This window comes from Paroedura picta, chromosome 3 (genome assembly GCF_049243985.1).
Source record: "Paroedura picta isolate Pp20150507F chromosome 3, Ppicta_v3.0, whole genome shotgun sequence".
NCBI lineage: Eukaryota > Metazoa > Chordata > Lepidosauria > Squamata > Gekkonidae > Paroedura > Paroedura picta.
Window position 1 is genome coordinate 162,995,718 of NC_135371.1, and position 14,897 is coordinate 163,010,614.

General features: G+C 48.4%; 1 protein-coding gene across 1 annotated transcript; it reads left to right on the forward strand.

Moving 5' to 3' along the window:
- The first annotated feature begins 1,983 nt into the window (after nucleotides 1-1,983).
- On the forward strand, nucleotides 1,984-12,122 carry LOC143833393 (transcription factor Sp5-like). The gene is made up of 2 exons (XM_077329170.1): nucleotides 1,984-2,173; nucleotides 8,826-12,122. The coding sequence occupies exons 1-2, from the start codon at nucleotides 2,120-2,122 to the stop codon at nucleotides 9,738-9,740; spliced, it is 969 nt and encodes a 322-aa protein (XP_077185285.1). The 5' UTR covers nucleotides 1,984-2,119; the 3' UTR covers nucleotides 9,741-12,122.
- Nucleotides 12,123-14,897: the final 2,775 nt, after the last annotated feature.

Consider the following 14,897-nt stretch of genomic DNA (forward strand, 5'->3'; position numbering starts at 1 on the left):
GCTGGGGGGGGCATCTACACAACAGCCTTGCGGGGTAGATCAAGAGAGAGCGATCGGCATGGTGGGGCAAGAGGCAGAGCTGAACTGAGAAACACCGGGAAAAAAACAATTTATATACAATCATGAACAATGGATCTTCACGCCATGGGTCAGTTTTGGTTTAATTTCTGTGAAAGAACACTTGAATAATTTTATGGTTGGGGGCGTCACCACAACATGAGGAATTGTAATAAAGGGTCACGGCATTAGGAAGGTTGAGAACCACTGCCTTAGAAGAAGAAGAGTTGGTTCTTATATTCCGCTTTTCCCTACCCGAAGGAGGCTCAAAGCGGCTTACAATCGCCTTCCCATTCCTCTCCCCTTCTTCCAAGAACCAACCACTGTCTTACAGGAGAAGGAAGGCAGCATAGTATAGGGACGGATCTAATCAGATCTTGGAAGCTGAGCAGAGCTGGTACTCGGAAGGAAGACCACCACGGAAGACTCTGCAGAGGAAAGCAAGGGCGTGCCGCCTCACTTCTCACTCGCCCTGAAAGCCCCTTGCGGGGGTCGCTCTAAGCCAGCTGAGGAGAATTAAGAAGAAGAATTGAGTTTTAGACCCAGCTTTTCATGGCCTGAAGGAGTCTCAAAGCAGCTCGCAATCACCTTCCCTTCCTCTCCCCACAACATGCACCCTGTGAGGCAGGTGAGGCTGAGAGAGCTTTGACAGGATTACTCTGTGAGAACAGCACCATCACGCGGACATCTAGGCGGGTACAGCAAACGTGAAGTAAATGACTGTCCGGGGAATGTATGCTCAGAATGCCAGCCTCCATGTGGGACCTGGGGATCCCCTGGAATTGCAGCTCATGTCTGGACTCCATAGATTAGTTCCCCGGGAGAATATGGCTGCTTTGGAAGATGGACACTGGACTCTGGTGAGGTTCTTGTCCTCCCCCAGTCTCCATTCCCCAAATCTCCAGGAGTTTCCCTAGAGCCGGCAACCTTACCTCCAACCCAGCAATGGGGGGGGGGGGGGGCTGGCAACTTTAATGTGTGCCAAAGCAAGTTTATTTGCAAACATGCATGCCCCATGCAAAAAAAAAAGGCCTTTCTCTACATGGAAGCATGTGGGGTCCTGATTTCATTCCTACATGGATTAGAGTTGCCAACTCTGGGCTGGGGAAAACCTGGAGACTTTGGGGGTGGAGCTGGGAGTGGGCGGGATTTGGGGCAGGGAGGGGCCTCAGTGGAGTCTAATGCTATGGAGTCCCCCCTCCCAAGCAGCCCTTTCCTTCAGGGGAACTGATCTCTGTAGTCTGGATGGGGTGGCCAGCTCTGGGCTGGGAAAAACCTGGAGACTTTGGGGGTGGAGCTGGAGGGAAGTGAGATTTGGGGCAGGGAGGGCCCTCAGGGGAGCTAATGCTATGGAGCCCCCCCTCCCAAGCAGCTATTTTCTCCAGGGGAATTGATCTCTCCCACCTGGAGAATGAGCTATAATTCCAAGGGATCCCCAGATCCCCCCTAACACAGATGAAGGCAGGGGGAGAGACTCCCACCTGTTAGAGGAGTTGTACAGGACACTACACACACACACACATACACACTCCAAATTGACTGCATTTAGCAACCGGGTCCCTGCCTCCTGACCCTCCCCCTTCCCCCTCGCAGGATACCTTTAAAGAGAGAAACAGAGAAATCCCCTCCTATCTGGACCGCTCAAGGACCCCCCCCCTGCATCCATAACAAGCGCCCCAGCAGGGGGGCCCGGCACTTAAAGGCGATCGAGCCAGGCCCCCTCTTTGAAATCATTCAATCTATTTTAATGATTGGCTCCCTCGCCCGACTTCAAAGGCGGCTCCCATCGCCACTCCTGATTGGCGGAAGGGATGCCAAAAACAAAAACCGAAAGGGAGTCCGGGGGGTGGGGGGGATCTGATCGTGGGAAGGGTGGGGGGAGATGCAGATTGACGGGGGGCCGGGGAGGGCTCAGAAGGACTTCAGACGGCGGCGGCAGAGGCAGAGGCAGAGGCAGGCTCGCCTTTGGACGGCTCGGCTGGAGACCCGGGTGTGTAGGCGGCTCGGGGCGGAGGCTCCCGGTCCCTCTTCAGGGACAGTTTGGGGGCGAGGTGCCCGCCCTATGGCAGCCCTGACCGTGCAGAGCTCGGATCCTTTTTTCTGTTCCTTCTTGCCGGTAAGGAGAAGATCCTCGGGATAAAAGTAGGGGAAGGGGGAGAGGTTGGAACCTTTCGCCGGGCTGAACGTCCGGTGAAGTTTTCCGGGCACCAAGGTGCGGGATGCTGTGGCTGGAATCGCCGCTTGGAAAGCGCAGGAGGAGGAGAGGGATGGGGAAAAGTGGCCGCCTTGGGTTTATTGAGGTTTCTATAGCCTGCCTTGTCAAGGAGGCTCCAGGCGCATTCAGCTTTCTCCAGGGGAACTGCTCTTTGCCGCCTTGAGAGTGAGCTATAATTCCAGGAGATCCCCAGGTCCCCCCTGGAGGCTGGCATCCCTAACACGGAGGCATGCAATGCAATCCCCAGCAGCAGAAAAGGAGCCAGAGTCCGGTAACATTAATGAAATTTGGGAGGCTACTAGTTCTTCAGATATTGAAGAAGCCAGCAGTGATGACAGAAGAAATCAGCAGCGACTCTCAAAAGCTCCTGCCTTGTCCCACATTTTGTGAGTCTTTAAGGTGCTGCTGGACTCTTGCTCTTTTCCCCTGCTACGGACAGACTGGCAGGGCCACCCATCTGGATCTAAGGCAACCCTTGAAATGAGACATGTAATCCTCAATGTCTCCTTCTCCATCTGTCTACATAACCTGCATTTGGATGGCACTGACAAGCCACAGAGCTGTGTATGTCTTGGGAATTCTGAAAAGGTGCCAGACTTTAGTTTCTTTCATTTATCTGCGTGTGACTTCTGTGATTTATCTGTGTAAGCTTCGGAAACAAACAGAACTCTTTGTCAGGCAGCTGAAGAAAGTGGCTTATTCTTGGCATGGCTTGCATCATCAAAGGTTAGGGCAACAAAGGGATTTTAAGAGCATCCAACTGTTTCTAGCACATGTCCATTTCTACTTCCTGGATCAGCTCACCTTCCAGTCACAGGGCTACCCGGTCTGGGGTTTTCCATACCACAACTGCCTCGGTTTTTCAAAGACTACCTGACAGGTGTTCCAATAGAGAGGCTACTGCATTAGGAGAGGTGTGGTTACAAATACCACGCTGCTCATCTCAAAAGATAAGAGCCCGGTGTGGGGTTAACTGAGATTATTTTAAAAATTAAAAAGGAATGAATCTTCCTTCGGGCCCCTTCGTCATTCAGAACGGGCTATGTGGAAAGGTGGTTAATTTTGAATCCACAGCTTTCAGTTCTGGTCTTGGTGGCCCACCAAGAGACAGGAGAATATTCCCTGGCCCAGCTGCTTAAGCAGCTCTCTAAAAGTTGGATGCTAGAACTGCTAAAGTTGGCACATGTCATTTAGCCTACACACGGGGACAATAACATAAATAGAATCGGATCAAGACTGCAACAGGCTGGCCTCTGTTGGAGATCTAATACTGCTATTTCTATCAAGATTGCAATTCAAGTTTTTCTTGGACATTTGCCGGCACTAATACAATCTGAAAGTCCTGATGTACTCTCCCCAATACTGTTCTTTGGCATATACTGGCTATGTATTGGCATTGATTTAAAAAAAAATATGTTGCCATTTAAAACAAACTGAAATCATTGGCCCAGTCAAGAAATTGTTTGACCTGTTTTCCTCTGTAGGACCAGCCAGGTGTGGATTTAGCTGAACCTCTGGATGAAACCTGCCCAGCGACCTGCTGGGATGAAATGTGGGTGGGTGGGGGGAACGGTTCTTTCAGAGCAGGGGTGGCCAAACTGTGGCTCTCCAGATGAGCATGGACTACAATTACCATGTGCCACTGCCTTCAGGGGCACATGGTAATTGTAGTCTGTGACCATTGGGAGAGCCACAATTTGGCCACCCCTGCTTTAGAGTGGTGATATTTAGATCAAGTCTCTACAACTGGATGTGGCTAAAATGTGTGTGTGTAAAGTGTCCTCAAGTCTTAGCTGACTTATACAGGCCCCAGCAAGGGGCTTTCAAGGCAAGTGAGAAGCAGAGATGGTTTGCCATTGCCTTCCTCTATAACAGGGGTAGTCAAACTGCGGCCCTCCAGATGTCCATGGACTACAATTCCCAGGAGCCCCTGCCAGCGTTCGCTGGCAGGGGCTCCTGGAAATTGTAGTCCATGGACATCTGGAGGGCCGCAGTTTGACTACCCCTGCTCTATAAAATCTTTCTTTGGGGGAATTTTCCTTCCAACTACCAACTCTACTTAGCTTCGGGAACGGGATGAGATCGGGCGATCGCATGCCCCCTTCCATCCTCGGTGGCTAAAATATCCCTATTTAACTAAGATATCTAGCATCTGGCTTTAGCCCTCCAGATGTTCATGGACTACAATTCCCATGAGCCCCTGCCAGCAAACGCTGGCAGGGGCTCATGGGAATTGTAGTCCATGAACATCTGGAGGAAAACAGGTTAAAACCATCTCAGTAACCCCTGCAAAAGCACTTCCCATATGCTGAATCAGATTATTGGTCTGTCAAGGTCAGTATTTATTCAAACTGGCCAGGGGTCTCCAGGGTCTCACTTATGACTTGGAGATTCCAGGGATTGAACCGGGGACCTTCTGCGAACACAGCAGATACTATACACCTGGGGATTGTGTTAGGATATGTTTTAAGATGTGACTTGTTATATATTGTTTTATTCCCGCCGCGAGCCAGCTCACTGGGAGCAGTGGTATACAAGTCTAAATATAAATAAATAATAAATAAATATACCATTCACCCATGACCTTTCACCGAAATATAGCAGTCATACTGCCAGTTTAATGCTTCTTTCAAGTCATACACCTTGGTTCACTGCTTCTTAGCCATCTAAGGACACCAACTCTCTCTGGAAAGACCATGAGGTATGGTGGTTATAGTATTGAGTCAGGAGGAGTCCTCAGTTCAAATTTCTGTTCTGTCTTGAAATTAACTACGTAGCTTTGGGTTGGTCCCTTTCTCTTGCCCTACTGTTTATTGAGATATTTATACCCTGCTTTCCCTCACAATGGTTTCACTGTATCTGAGTAGTGTGCATGCACACGGACGTTAATACCCCGAATAAAAAATTGTTGGTCTTAAAGGTGCCACTGGACTCACCTTTTGTTCTAATATTGACCCAGAGAAAAATTACATCCACAGTCTGGCCTCCTCAATTTTATATTGATAAAATCAGCCCTATGAGGTTGGTTAGGCTGGAGGAATATGATGACAATTTGGTTTTAGTTGAGGCTAAGAGAGCCCTGATATTACTGCTCTATGAGAACAGCACTATTAGGGCTGTGACTAGCCCATGGCTGGCTCCATGTGGAGGAATGGGGAATCCAACCCAACTTGCCAGATTAGAAGCCACCGCTTTTAAGCACTGCACCAAGCTGGCACAAGTACACAACTGGCTCAAGGTCACCTTGTGAATTTCCATGGCAGATTGAGGATTTGAACCCTGATCTCTCAGGTCCCAGTCCAACGACTACTACAACTATATCCGGAAATGTCCTTGGATAAGTATCATGCTTTGAACAATGGAGAACTGTTCTTCACAGTTGCCGGGTGATTTCCACATTCCATATTCTCTCGTTAAAAGCAAATTGCAGGTATCTAATTTTGCAAAATGTCCCACTTTACATTCTAATCACTTTTTATCTTTCTCTTCCCATCTCTTTCTCTCAAGATCTTCTTTGTGCAGAACAGCTTTCTGCTGAGCGTTACAGAAGTAAACAGGCTAGCTGGAAGAACAAAGCGGCATCTTTAAGATCAGCAAAGTTTTATTTGGGGTATAAGCTTTTGGTGGGCATGCACCCTGAAATTCACACCCAGAATAAACATTTGTTGGCCTTAAAGGTGCCACTGGATTCAAACCTTTTTCCCCCCTGCTGCTTCAGACTACTAGGGCTGTGCATCAAAAGGTAGTTGAAAACCAGCTACTTTGACTATTCTGCATGGCAAAGAACAACCGTCCGGTTCAAAAGCTTTACATACTTTTAGACCTAAAGAACATAATCCAACAGAAGTCACGAATTTAAACTTGGGTTAACATACGCACAAAATTTAAACAAAATGTAGTTCAGCAGTGGAATAGGCTGCCTAAGGAGGTGGTGAGCTCCCCCACACTGGCAGTCTTCAAGCAAAGGTTGGATACACACTTTTCTTGGATGCTTTAGGATGCTTAGGGTTGATCCTGCGTTGAGCAGGGGGTTGGACTAGATGGCCTGTATGGCCCCTTCCAACTCTATGATTCTGTGATTCTAAACCCTGCTCTTCTCTAGAACCAACAACTCCCCTGGCCCTCTCTGAAAAATTAAAATTAAAAAGCTGCCTTATACAGCATTAATCTCCCTTAATAATTTTGACTGACTGGCAGCGGGTCTGCAGCTTTCCTAGAACTTGCTTCCTGAAATCTTCATAAGGGGAGATGCCAAGGATTTTGCCTGGGACCTTCTGCATGCAAAGTTGTGAGTCTCACCGAGCCACCGGCTGAATCCCAGAAATGTGGTGCTGCTTCTGGGATCCCTCAGATTCTCCCTGCCACTCTCTGGCAGAGGCTGGGATACCTTCGGCATCACCAGGGAATCTCTAAAATCCCTCCCCCTCAATGAAAAAGCTAACAGTGGCACAATAACAGTACTGAGAATCCTCATCTGGCTCCGTAGCTTGTGTTTAAAATATTGCCCTGAAGCCCTGCATTAAATCCATGTTTGGCTCAGGGCAAGATTTAATATATACGTGGATTTAATGCTGCACTTTGTGCATGCTTCAGATCACTCCTTGTCCACATCTGTTGATTCCTTATATGGGACTATTCCCGATGGTTAAGTGAGAGTGCTTATTCTGTATTTTCCGCTCTGCTTCGCTTTTCATGGGACGTCTTTATGTATCATTGATAAAATCTGAGTCCAGCGGCACCTTTAAAACCAACGAAGGTGTGAGCTTTCATGCGCATGCCCCCTTCCTCAAACAATGGGACAGGGATCATAAGAGTAAGCGGTGTGAGAATTCTTTGCTAGAAAAGCAAATAAGTGGGTTCAGTTGCCGTTCACAAAAACATGGGGGCAATAAAAATGTTAAGGTTAGTGATTGATGGCGGACACTTTCCCAGTTGTGAAAAGAGGTCATTACGAGACTTGTTGCTAGCCCCATAAATCTCCACCCAAGATGATTGATCATTGATTATTGCAGAGTTCCTGTTTGCGATAATATATTGCACCTCTGATTATCACACCAGAAATGGTAGTAAGTTTATTATGGAATTACACCAGAGCAGATTATCACGCCTGAATTTGTGGTGGGACCTGAGGATCCCCCCTGGAATTGCAGTTCATCTCCAGCCTACAGAGATGAGTTCTCCCGGGCCGTTTCCACAGTTGTCCCTTTTCTCAGGGTTCCCTTTGCATTGGCCTCTGTGAGTTGATGTTATTCATGCCTTGCTTTCCACAATGAATAGCAACAGTGGTTTCGCATCATGCCATTCACATTTACTTTGTAGGTGCTGGCAGCAGGTTCTGCTGGCAGCCGGTCCTGCCTTCCTGAGCAGTATAGAACTGCTTAAAGCCCTAGGGAAGCACGCCTAGCCTCGACCAGGGCCAGGGCCTTTTCGGTCCTGGCCCCCACCTGGTGGAATGAGCTCCCTGGAGAGCTGCGGGCCCTGCGGGATCTTTCAGCGTTGTGCAGGGCCTGCAAGACGGAGCTCTTCCGCCAGGTCTATGGTTCAGGCTGGGGCTGCTGGGGTACATCGACTGCTCTCCCCCGGGCTTCTTCTTGAACACCGTTGACCTCCTTCTCCTCCACCCCCCCCCTTTTTAGGAAGGGGGGTAGGAAGGGGATCTTATTATTGTGCCGCCATGCTGTGATGTTTTAAAGTCTTTTAATGGGAGTTTTAATGGGGTTTTAAGACACTGTAACCCGCCACGAGCCAATTGGGAGTGGCGGGAAATAAATAAATAAATAATAATAATAATAATAATAATAATAATAATAATAATAATAATAATAATAATAATAATAATAATAATAATAATAATAATAATAGAAACTGGAAACCAGCCCTGCACACTTACAATTTCTTCATGTCCTTTAAGCACCCTTCCACATTTTTGTTCAGCACTTGTGGAAACTTCAGTCATTTCTTTCAAGGGCTGAACCTCTGTACTAGGATTGTAGTTCCTTTTGAGAGCTATCCTAAAAGGAATCCTTGCGCCTGAAGAAATGGTTTTCTGAAAGCGTTTCTAGAACCGGGGAACACTCTGGCCAGTCTTCTACCAGTCTGCTAGCCTCAAAAGGACACAAAGAAATTCTAACGGTGCAGCAATGTGTTCCCGTTTCTTTCTCAGCAGCGTAACTTCTGTCCTGGACAGTCTTGGTAATCTTAAAATGGGCAACGGTCAGTGCAAGATGGTGAATGGCTCCAGACTGCTGCTGAACGGAGCTTCCTGTGTCAAAGAGCCGAGCCCATACCCACAGCTGAGAGGGAACATGGCGTGTGGTCCCTTCCCTCCCTCCAAGCCATCCTCCCCAGGCTCCACTCCCAAATCTCAGGAATCTCCCAACTCAGTTCTAAACCCTAAACCGAGTTAACCACAAGGGTTCAAAAAAATGATTAAAAAGACCTAACCCTGTTTGGTATAAAACCATAAGTTGGGTAGTAGTAGGTTGAATCCTGTTGGCACCGGAGATCATTGAAATGTCCACTTCTGCTCAGCCTGTGTCTTTCTTTACCCCAGGACCGGACCCCCAGTTCCTCCCCAGACGACTCCACCTCCTGCCATCCCACTTGGGCCTTCTTTGCCGCTCCCTCAGCGCCCCACTGCTCAGCCAGCTCACTGGAAGCCTATGAGTCTGTGGGGATGTTCCAGCTGTGGAGCAACGAGGCCCCACCAGGCCCCCACAGCATGGCTTTCGGGCTGCCCAAGATGCCGTACCAGATGGCATCCAGCGCCAGCGGGGGCATTGCCCACGAACTTCCACTGACGCCGCCGGCCGAATCCCCTTACTCCTTCGAGCTGTCACCCGTCAAGATGTTGGCGCCCACCATGCCCTCCTCGTACGCCTTCCAAGAGGCCCAGGATTTTGCCACTTTTTTGCCAGGCCCCAGGCCTCTGGGCCCAGCAGGTCCTGGCTCCGCCTCCACCGACGACACCCCCTGGTGGAGCATGCAGCAACCGGGCAACTTCTCACTAGGCCGCCCGCTGGTCCTCGGCCCCCAGCCGCCCCTGGCCGCTCTCCTGCAGGGGTCTCCCAAGGGGCTGCTGGGGACTGCCCGTCGCTGCCGACGCTGTAAGTGCCCCAATTGCCAGGTGGCCAATGGGGCCAACGAGGAGCCGGGCCGGAAGAAACAACACGTGTGCCACCTGCCGGGTTGCGGCAAGGTCTACGGCAAGACGTCCCACCTGAAGGCTCACTTGCGTTGGCACGCCGGGGAGCGCCCCTTCATCTGCTCCTGGCTCTACTGTGGGAAAAGCTTCACCCGTTCCGACGAGCTGCAGAGGCACCTTCGGACGCACACGGGAGAGAAGCGCTTCGGGTGCCAGCTGTGCCCCAAGAGGTTCATGCGGAGCGACCACTTGGCCAAGCACGTCAAGACCCATCAGGGGAAGCGAGTGCGCAGTCTGGCGGTGATGGGCATCAAGCAGGAGTGACGAAAGGCCACGGAGGGGAGAGAAGGGAAAGGAAGAGCCCAAAGAACGGAGATTGCTTTGGGGAGGGAAGGAGAAATTCTTGGGTTCCATCGTGCCAGCTCCTTCTTGGGCCTCACACCTCTCTCCATGGCAAATGATATGGGTTGGATACCTCGAACCATCATGGCTTTACCAAAAGAATTGTAGGATCTGTGGTTTGGTGACATGCTGAGAACTGCCTGGGAGAGGGATGCCTGGCCCTGCTTCTGAACTACATTCCCCAGGCTTCCAAGGGATTGACTCTTAGCTCGGTTTGAGTCTGTCAGCAGGACACAAATAATTTAAATTTCAGACCAGCACTGGGGGCAGAGCAGGGCCCGAAGAGGAATATAGGAGGGGTTGCTGGAGAACTGGAGACAAAACATCCCTTTCCTTTTAGTAGAGGCTTAATGGAATGTTAATTATTAGTAGATATTATTTACCTCCATGCCCTGATGTGTTTCCCCAGCCCATTTCCCCACATCAGTTTTCTATTAAAGGGGCAGGACATTTTCTCCAGGTTGTGGGTGACTCTAGAGGTAGTACTGTCTTATTGGTACTCACCAGACTGTACTTTGGGTTACCACCTTGCCTGAGTGGTCCTTGGAGCTGTCGATTTAATATATCAGTTTGCTCTTGGTGCTAAATTAAAATTTAGATACACTGGGTATCTCAGAAACATGGGGGAAATCTATGGGATACAGTCATTCCTGGGTATAAGCTCTATAGGGAGGACAGAAAGGGGTGGGTTGGGGGATGCAGAATCAAGAAGGCACAGAATCAAATAAGTTAGAAGACATCAGGGAAATGAACTCCCCCACAGAAATGCTATAGGTCCTAAGAATCATTGAAAAGTGGGAATGTACTATCACCCATCAGATCAAACTTTTAAGGCTTATCTTGTCATGGAGAAGAAAATATGGTGATTAAAACAGATCATGTTATGATGCTAGGATATGTTGACACCTTGACCGGGTAGATATCATTCTCTAGAAGTGAGATTCCTAAACATAAATGATGGTTCTCTGGAACAAATGATTGTTCACTGACCCAACGAAAGGGTTAATGATCTTGGACTTGGTTCTGAGTGAGATTCTATACCTGGTGGAGAAGTTGTATCAGTTGGGAACAGTGACCACAATGCTTATATGTCCAGCATTCAGATCAGTGGAAAGTCCAAAACTATAAAATCTGACTTCAAAAGAGGGAAATTTACAGAAATGTAGAGAACATTTAACAGGGAGTTGAAAGAGAAATACAAGAAAACCAAATCCCTCGGGCCTAGAACAGGGGTAGTCAAACTGCCGCCCTCCAGATGTCCATGGACTACAATTCCCAAATGCTGGCAGAGGCTCATGGGAATTGTAGTCCATGGACATCTGGAGGGCCACAGTTTGACTACCCCTGGCTTAGAGGCTTGAAGCCAAATTTCTTGATGGCACTGAGAGGGTTTCCCGAATGGGTGAGAGTTAATTCATTTTTATATATAAATATTTAATATTTGTTAAATTTAACCATATATGGTCATGTGAACCCATCCACCCCTCCCAAAATGGCCAATGAGGGGCCTGGAGGGGGTGGGAAGGGGAGCGGTTCCCAGGTGGGAGTGTCCACAGTTATGCTTCCTAACCATATTCTGTACCATCATGCCGCTTCTGGGGTTTCTCAAAACCTGAAGATTGTTTCAATGGTTTCTCAACAGTTAAAAAGTTGAGAAAGGCTACTCTGGAGTCCGGAGATTAGCTGTAACTCTGGGAGAACTTCAGGTCCCACCTGGAGGCTATACAAAAAACACAATAAATGGTACAGAGAAAGAATAGAAAAAAATTAGAAAGACAGCAGGGTGTGTAATGGCTCGAAAGATCAAGAAATAATGCCTCCCAAAGTGAAAAAAAAAATAGATAAAGCATAATTAAGGAAACCTAAGCAATAAATATCAATTTATAAATTTGTATACAATAATTCAACAGGTGTCATAGGAAAAACATTAAGATTTTGTATTTTTTATAAAATTGTATTCACGAAATTTTGCACTATTTTATAACTTTACTACGTTAATTATTTAGGTCTGCTGTAAAACTGGGTACTACCAGATCCCAGTATGGCTTTCAGTTTGAACTGCTTGTACTGCACCCGTTGGACTTCTGTTTGTTCTAATTTTTTTTTATACTACACCTGTTAAATTTGTGTATACAAACTGATAAATTCATATGTTTATTGCTTATGTTTGCTTTGTTATACTTTATCATTTTTTTGCACTTTTGGAGGCATTGTTGATTTTTAGGGCCACTACCGCACAGGTGGCTTTCTTTCTATATTTTCCCACCTAGAGGCTAGCAACCCCTTAAGGCAGGGGTAGTCAAACTGCGGCCCTCCAGATGTCCATGGACTACAATTCCCATGAGCCCCTGCCATCAGGGGCTCATGGGAATTGTAGTCCACGGACATCTGGAGGGCCGCAGTTTGACTACCCCTGCCTTAAGGTATCGATGGGTGAAGAAAATAAACAGGCGGCAAACCTACTGGTACAAATGATGGAGTCTCCCTGGTTACTATAGAAATGCCCATCACAGGCCTCAAAGAATCTCATTTACCTGCATGTTAGATGCAGGTATTTAGAAGTCTGGAAGCATTTATTCACCTGCGTGCTGTATTTCTGTCTGGATACGGTTCCAACACTTGCAAACATGGGAATTATTATGGCTGACTGCTCTCTACACTACGTCGTCCAATATACTTACTTTCAATTAAAGGATGAAACGGAGATACTGGGGTAGATGCAAAGCAGCATCAAAATAAATAAATAGTTTCTGGGATGAATCCCTTTGGATTGCGACTTGGGGGAATCGGATGGTTGGAAGGTTACCGAGCAGTGAGGGAACACCAACACACAATACATAGGAGGAGAAATTATTTTACAAGTACTCGAGGAATGTCAAATATACCTCATCTGCTGTTTCAAAGTGGTGAGAGCTGAGTTCTCTCTGTACATTTGAGTGCCATAGAGCAGTGGTCCCCAACCTTTTTATCACTGGGGACCGATCAACACTTGACAATTTTACTGAGGCCCGGGGGGGGCAGTCTTTTGCCGAGGGATGTCGCTGCTGTCACCTGAGCCCCTGCTCCACTTGCTTTCCCGCTGGTGCCCCTGATTTCCCGCTGCCCGCTGGGGGGTGCTGCCAGCAGCAGCTGCGCAGTGCCATGCCGAAGGGGAGCCCCAGCCATGGCGGCCACTGGAGAGCACCAAAGGTGAGCCGGCGGCAGAGTGGCAGGGCAGCCCCCGAGGCAGCAGCCAGGGATGAGGATGAGGAGGAGCCACGGCCCGGTACCGACTGATTTATGGACCGAGACCGGTCTCCGGACCAGGGGTTGGGGACAGCTGCCGTAGAGTTCAATAAGAATGTGTGTGTGTGTGTGAGAGAGACAGAGAGACAGAGAGAGGTGCATTATTAAGGGGCTTCCAAGGCAAATTAGAAGCAGAGGTGGTTTATCATTCCCTTCTTCCTTGCTGGCTTCCCTTCCAAATAAGGACCCTGCTTAGCTTGCGAGATCTGAGGAGACCGGGCGACACCATGCTGCCTTCCCTTCCATCTATTATGGACCTGAGCTAAAAAATGCAAAATCAAAAAAAAAAAAAAAGCATCCACTTAAATCACCTTTTCTCTGTTTCCTTTTTTGATCCACTCAGTGGTAAGGCTGAGTTTTACCTACCCCTCTGCACGTCCCTGCTTCCTTCTCCCAGTACAGACGACTTGGAGGTCTGGTATTTTTCTCATAACAAACAACGGACAGGTATAATTGTTCCTGGAGGGGGGGGGAAGCTGATTGGTGGTAGGAAGAGAAGGAAGAAGCTGACTGGCAGTAGCTCTCCAAGGTCTGAAGGGGATGTCTTTCCTGTCCCCTGCTACCTGATGCTTTTAATTGGAGATGCCGGGGACTGAACCTGGCCTCTTCCGCATACAAAGCCAATGCTCCACCACAGAGCCACTCCCAAGCCTTAAGAGTATTCCGTCACAAGGTCTAGGGCAGGGGTGGCCAAACTGGGGCTCTCCACATGTCCATGGACTACATATTCACAGGGAGAGCACCCTCCCGCCCCAACACTTTGCTCTAGCAACTTGAAAACTTGCAGCTGGCAACACAGTAGAAATGGAAGTGGTAGGGTACCTTGGGGGGGGGGGGGTGTGGACTAGGGAATCCAGCTCATACTCCACACGGCACCTTTGTCTGCTGCTTCTGTCAGTGCTCCATCTGTCTCCCTTGCCATGATCAAAAAGAGAAGAGATTGGGACTGATGCTCACTCTTATGTTGTCTTCATCCCCACGCTCCCAAACCCAGCACAAAGAAAGCCGCAGCATGCTGCCTGTCTCGCCCTGACATTCCTGTCGCGAACGGTGCTACTTCTCCAGCCTCTCTGTCACGGATTCAGGAGCTGCCTTCTGTTCTAAGACGAGGACGACAAACTGGGCTTCGCCAACACACCTTGACAACATGGGTTTTCCCTGCATCTTTTTTTCCCATGGAAGGAAGGAGGGAGGGAGATAGGGAAGCAAGGCAGGAGGGAAAGACAGAACGAAGAGGGAGGAAGGCAGGCAGGCAAGACAGGGAGGGAGGGAGGGAGGAAGGATGATAGATGTATAGGAAGGAAGGAAGGAAGGAAGGAAGGAAGGAAGGAAGGAAGGAAGGAAGGAAGGAAGGAAGGAAGGAAAAAAGAAAAAAGGTGTGAAGGAAGGGGGGGAATTAAGAAAGAATGAAAGAACGAAAGGAAGGAGGGAAGGAGGGAGGAAGGGAAGAGGGAAGGAAAACCAACTACACTGAACATCCAGCGTGAGAAAAGAGTTCTAAAAACCCCAAAGCTTGCATACTGTTTTGTGACACAGTTTTCTGATGTGTTGGTTATTCCTAATTAAAGGTACTGTATTACTTTGGTTGTTGGGATTTTTATCTCTGGGCCAAGGCAGTGACTTTTAAATAACAATTAACAGGCTCCAGAGTCAACTCTTCAAAACAACCTTTGTTTCTCACAGGCGGCTTCAGGCTTTGTAAAGTACAAGGATCTACATCTCAGCACATCCAAAAGAATCTCCCCTGTTAAAACAGGCCCTGTGGCCTTTGATGTGGAAAAGAGCCCATCTCCG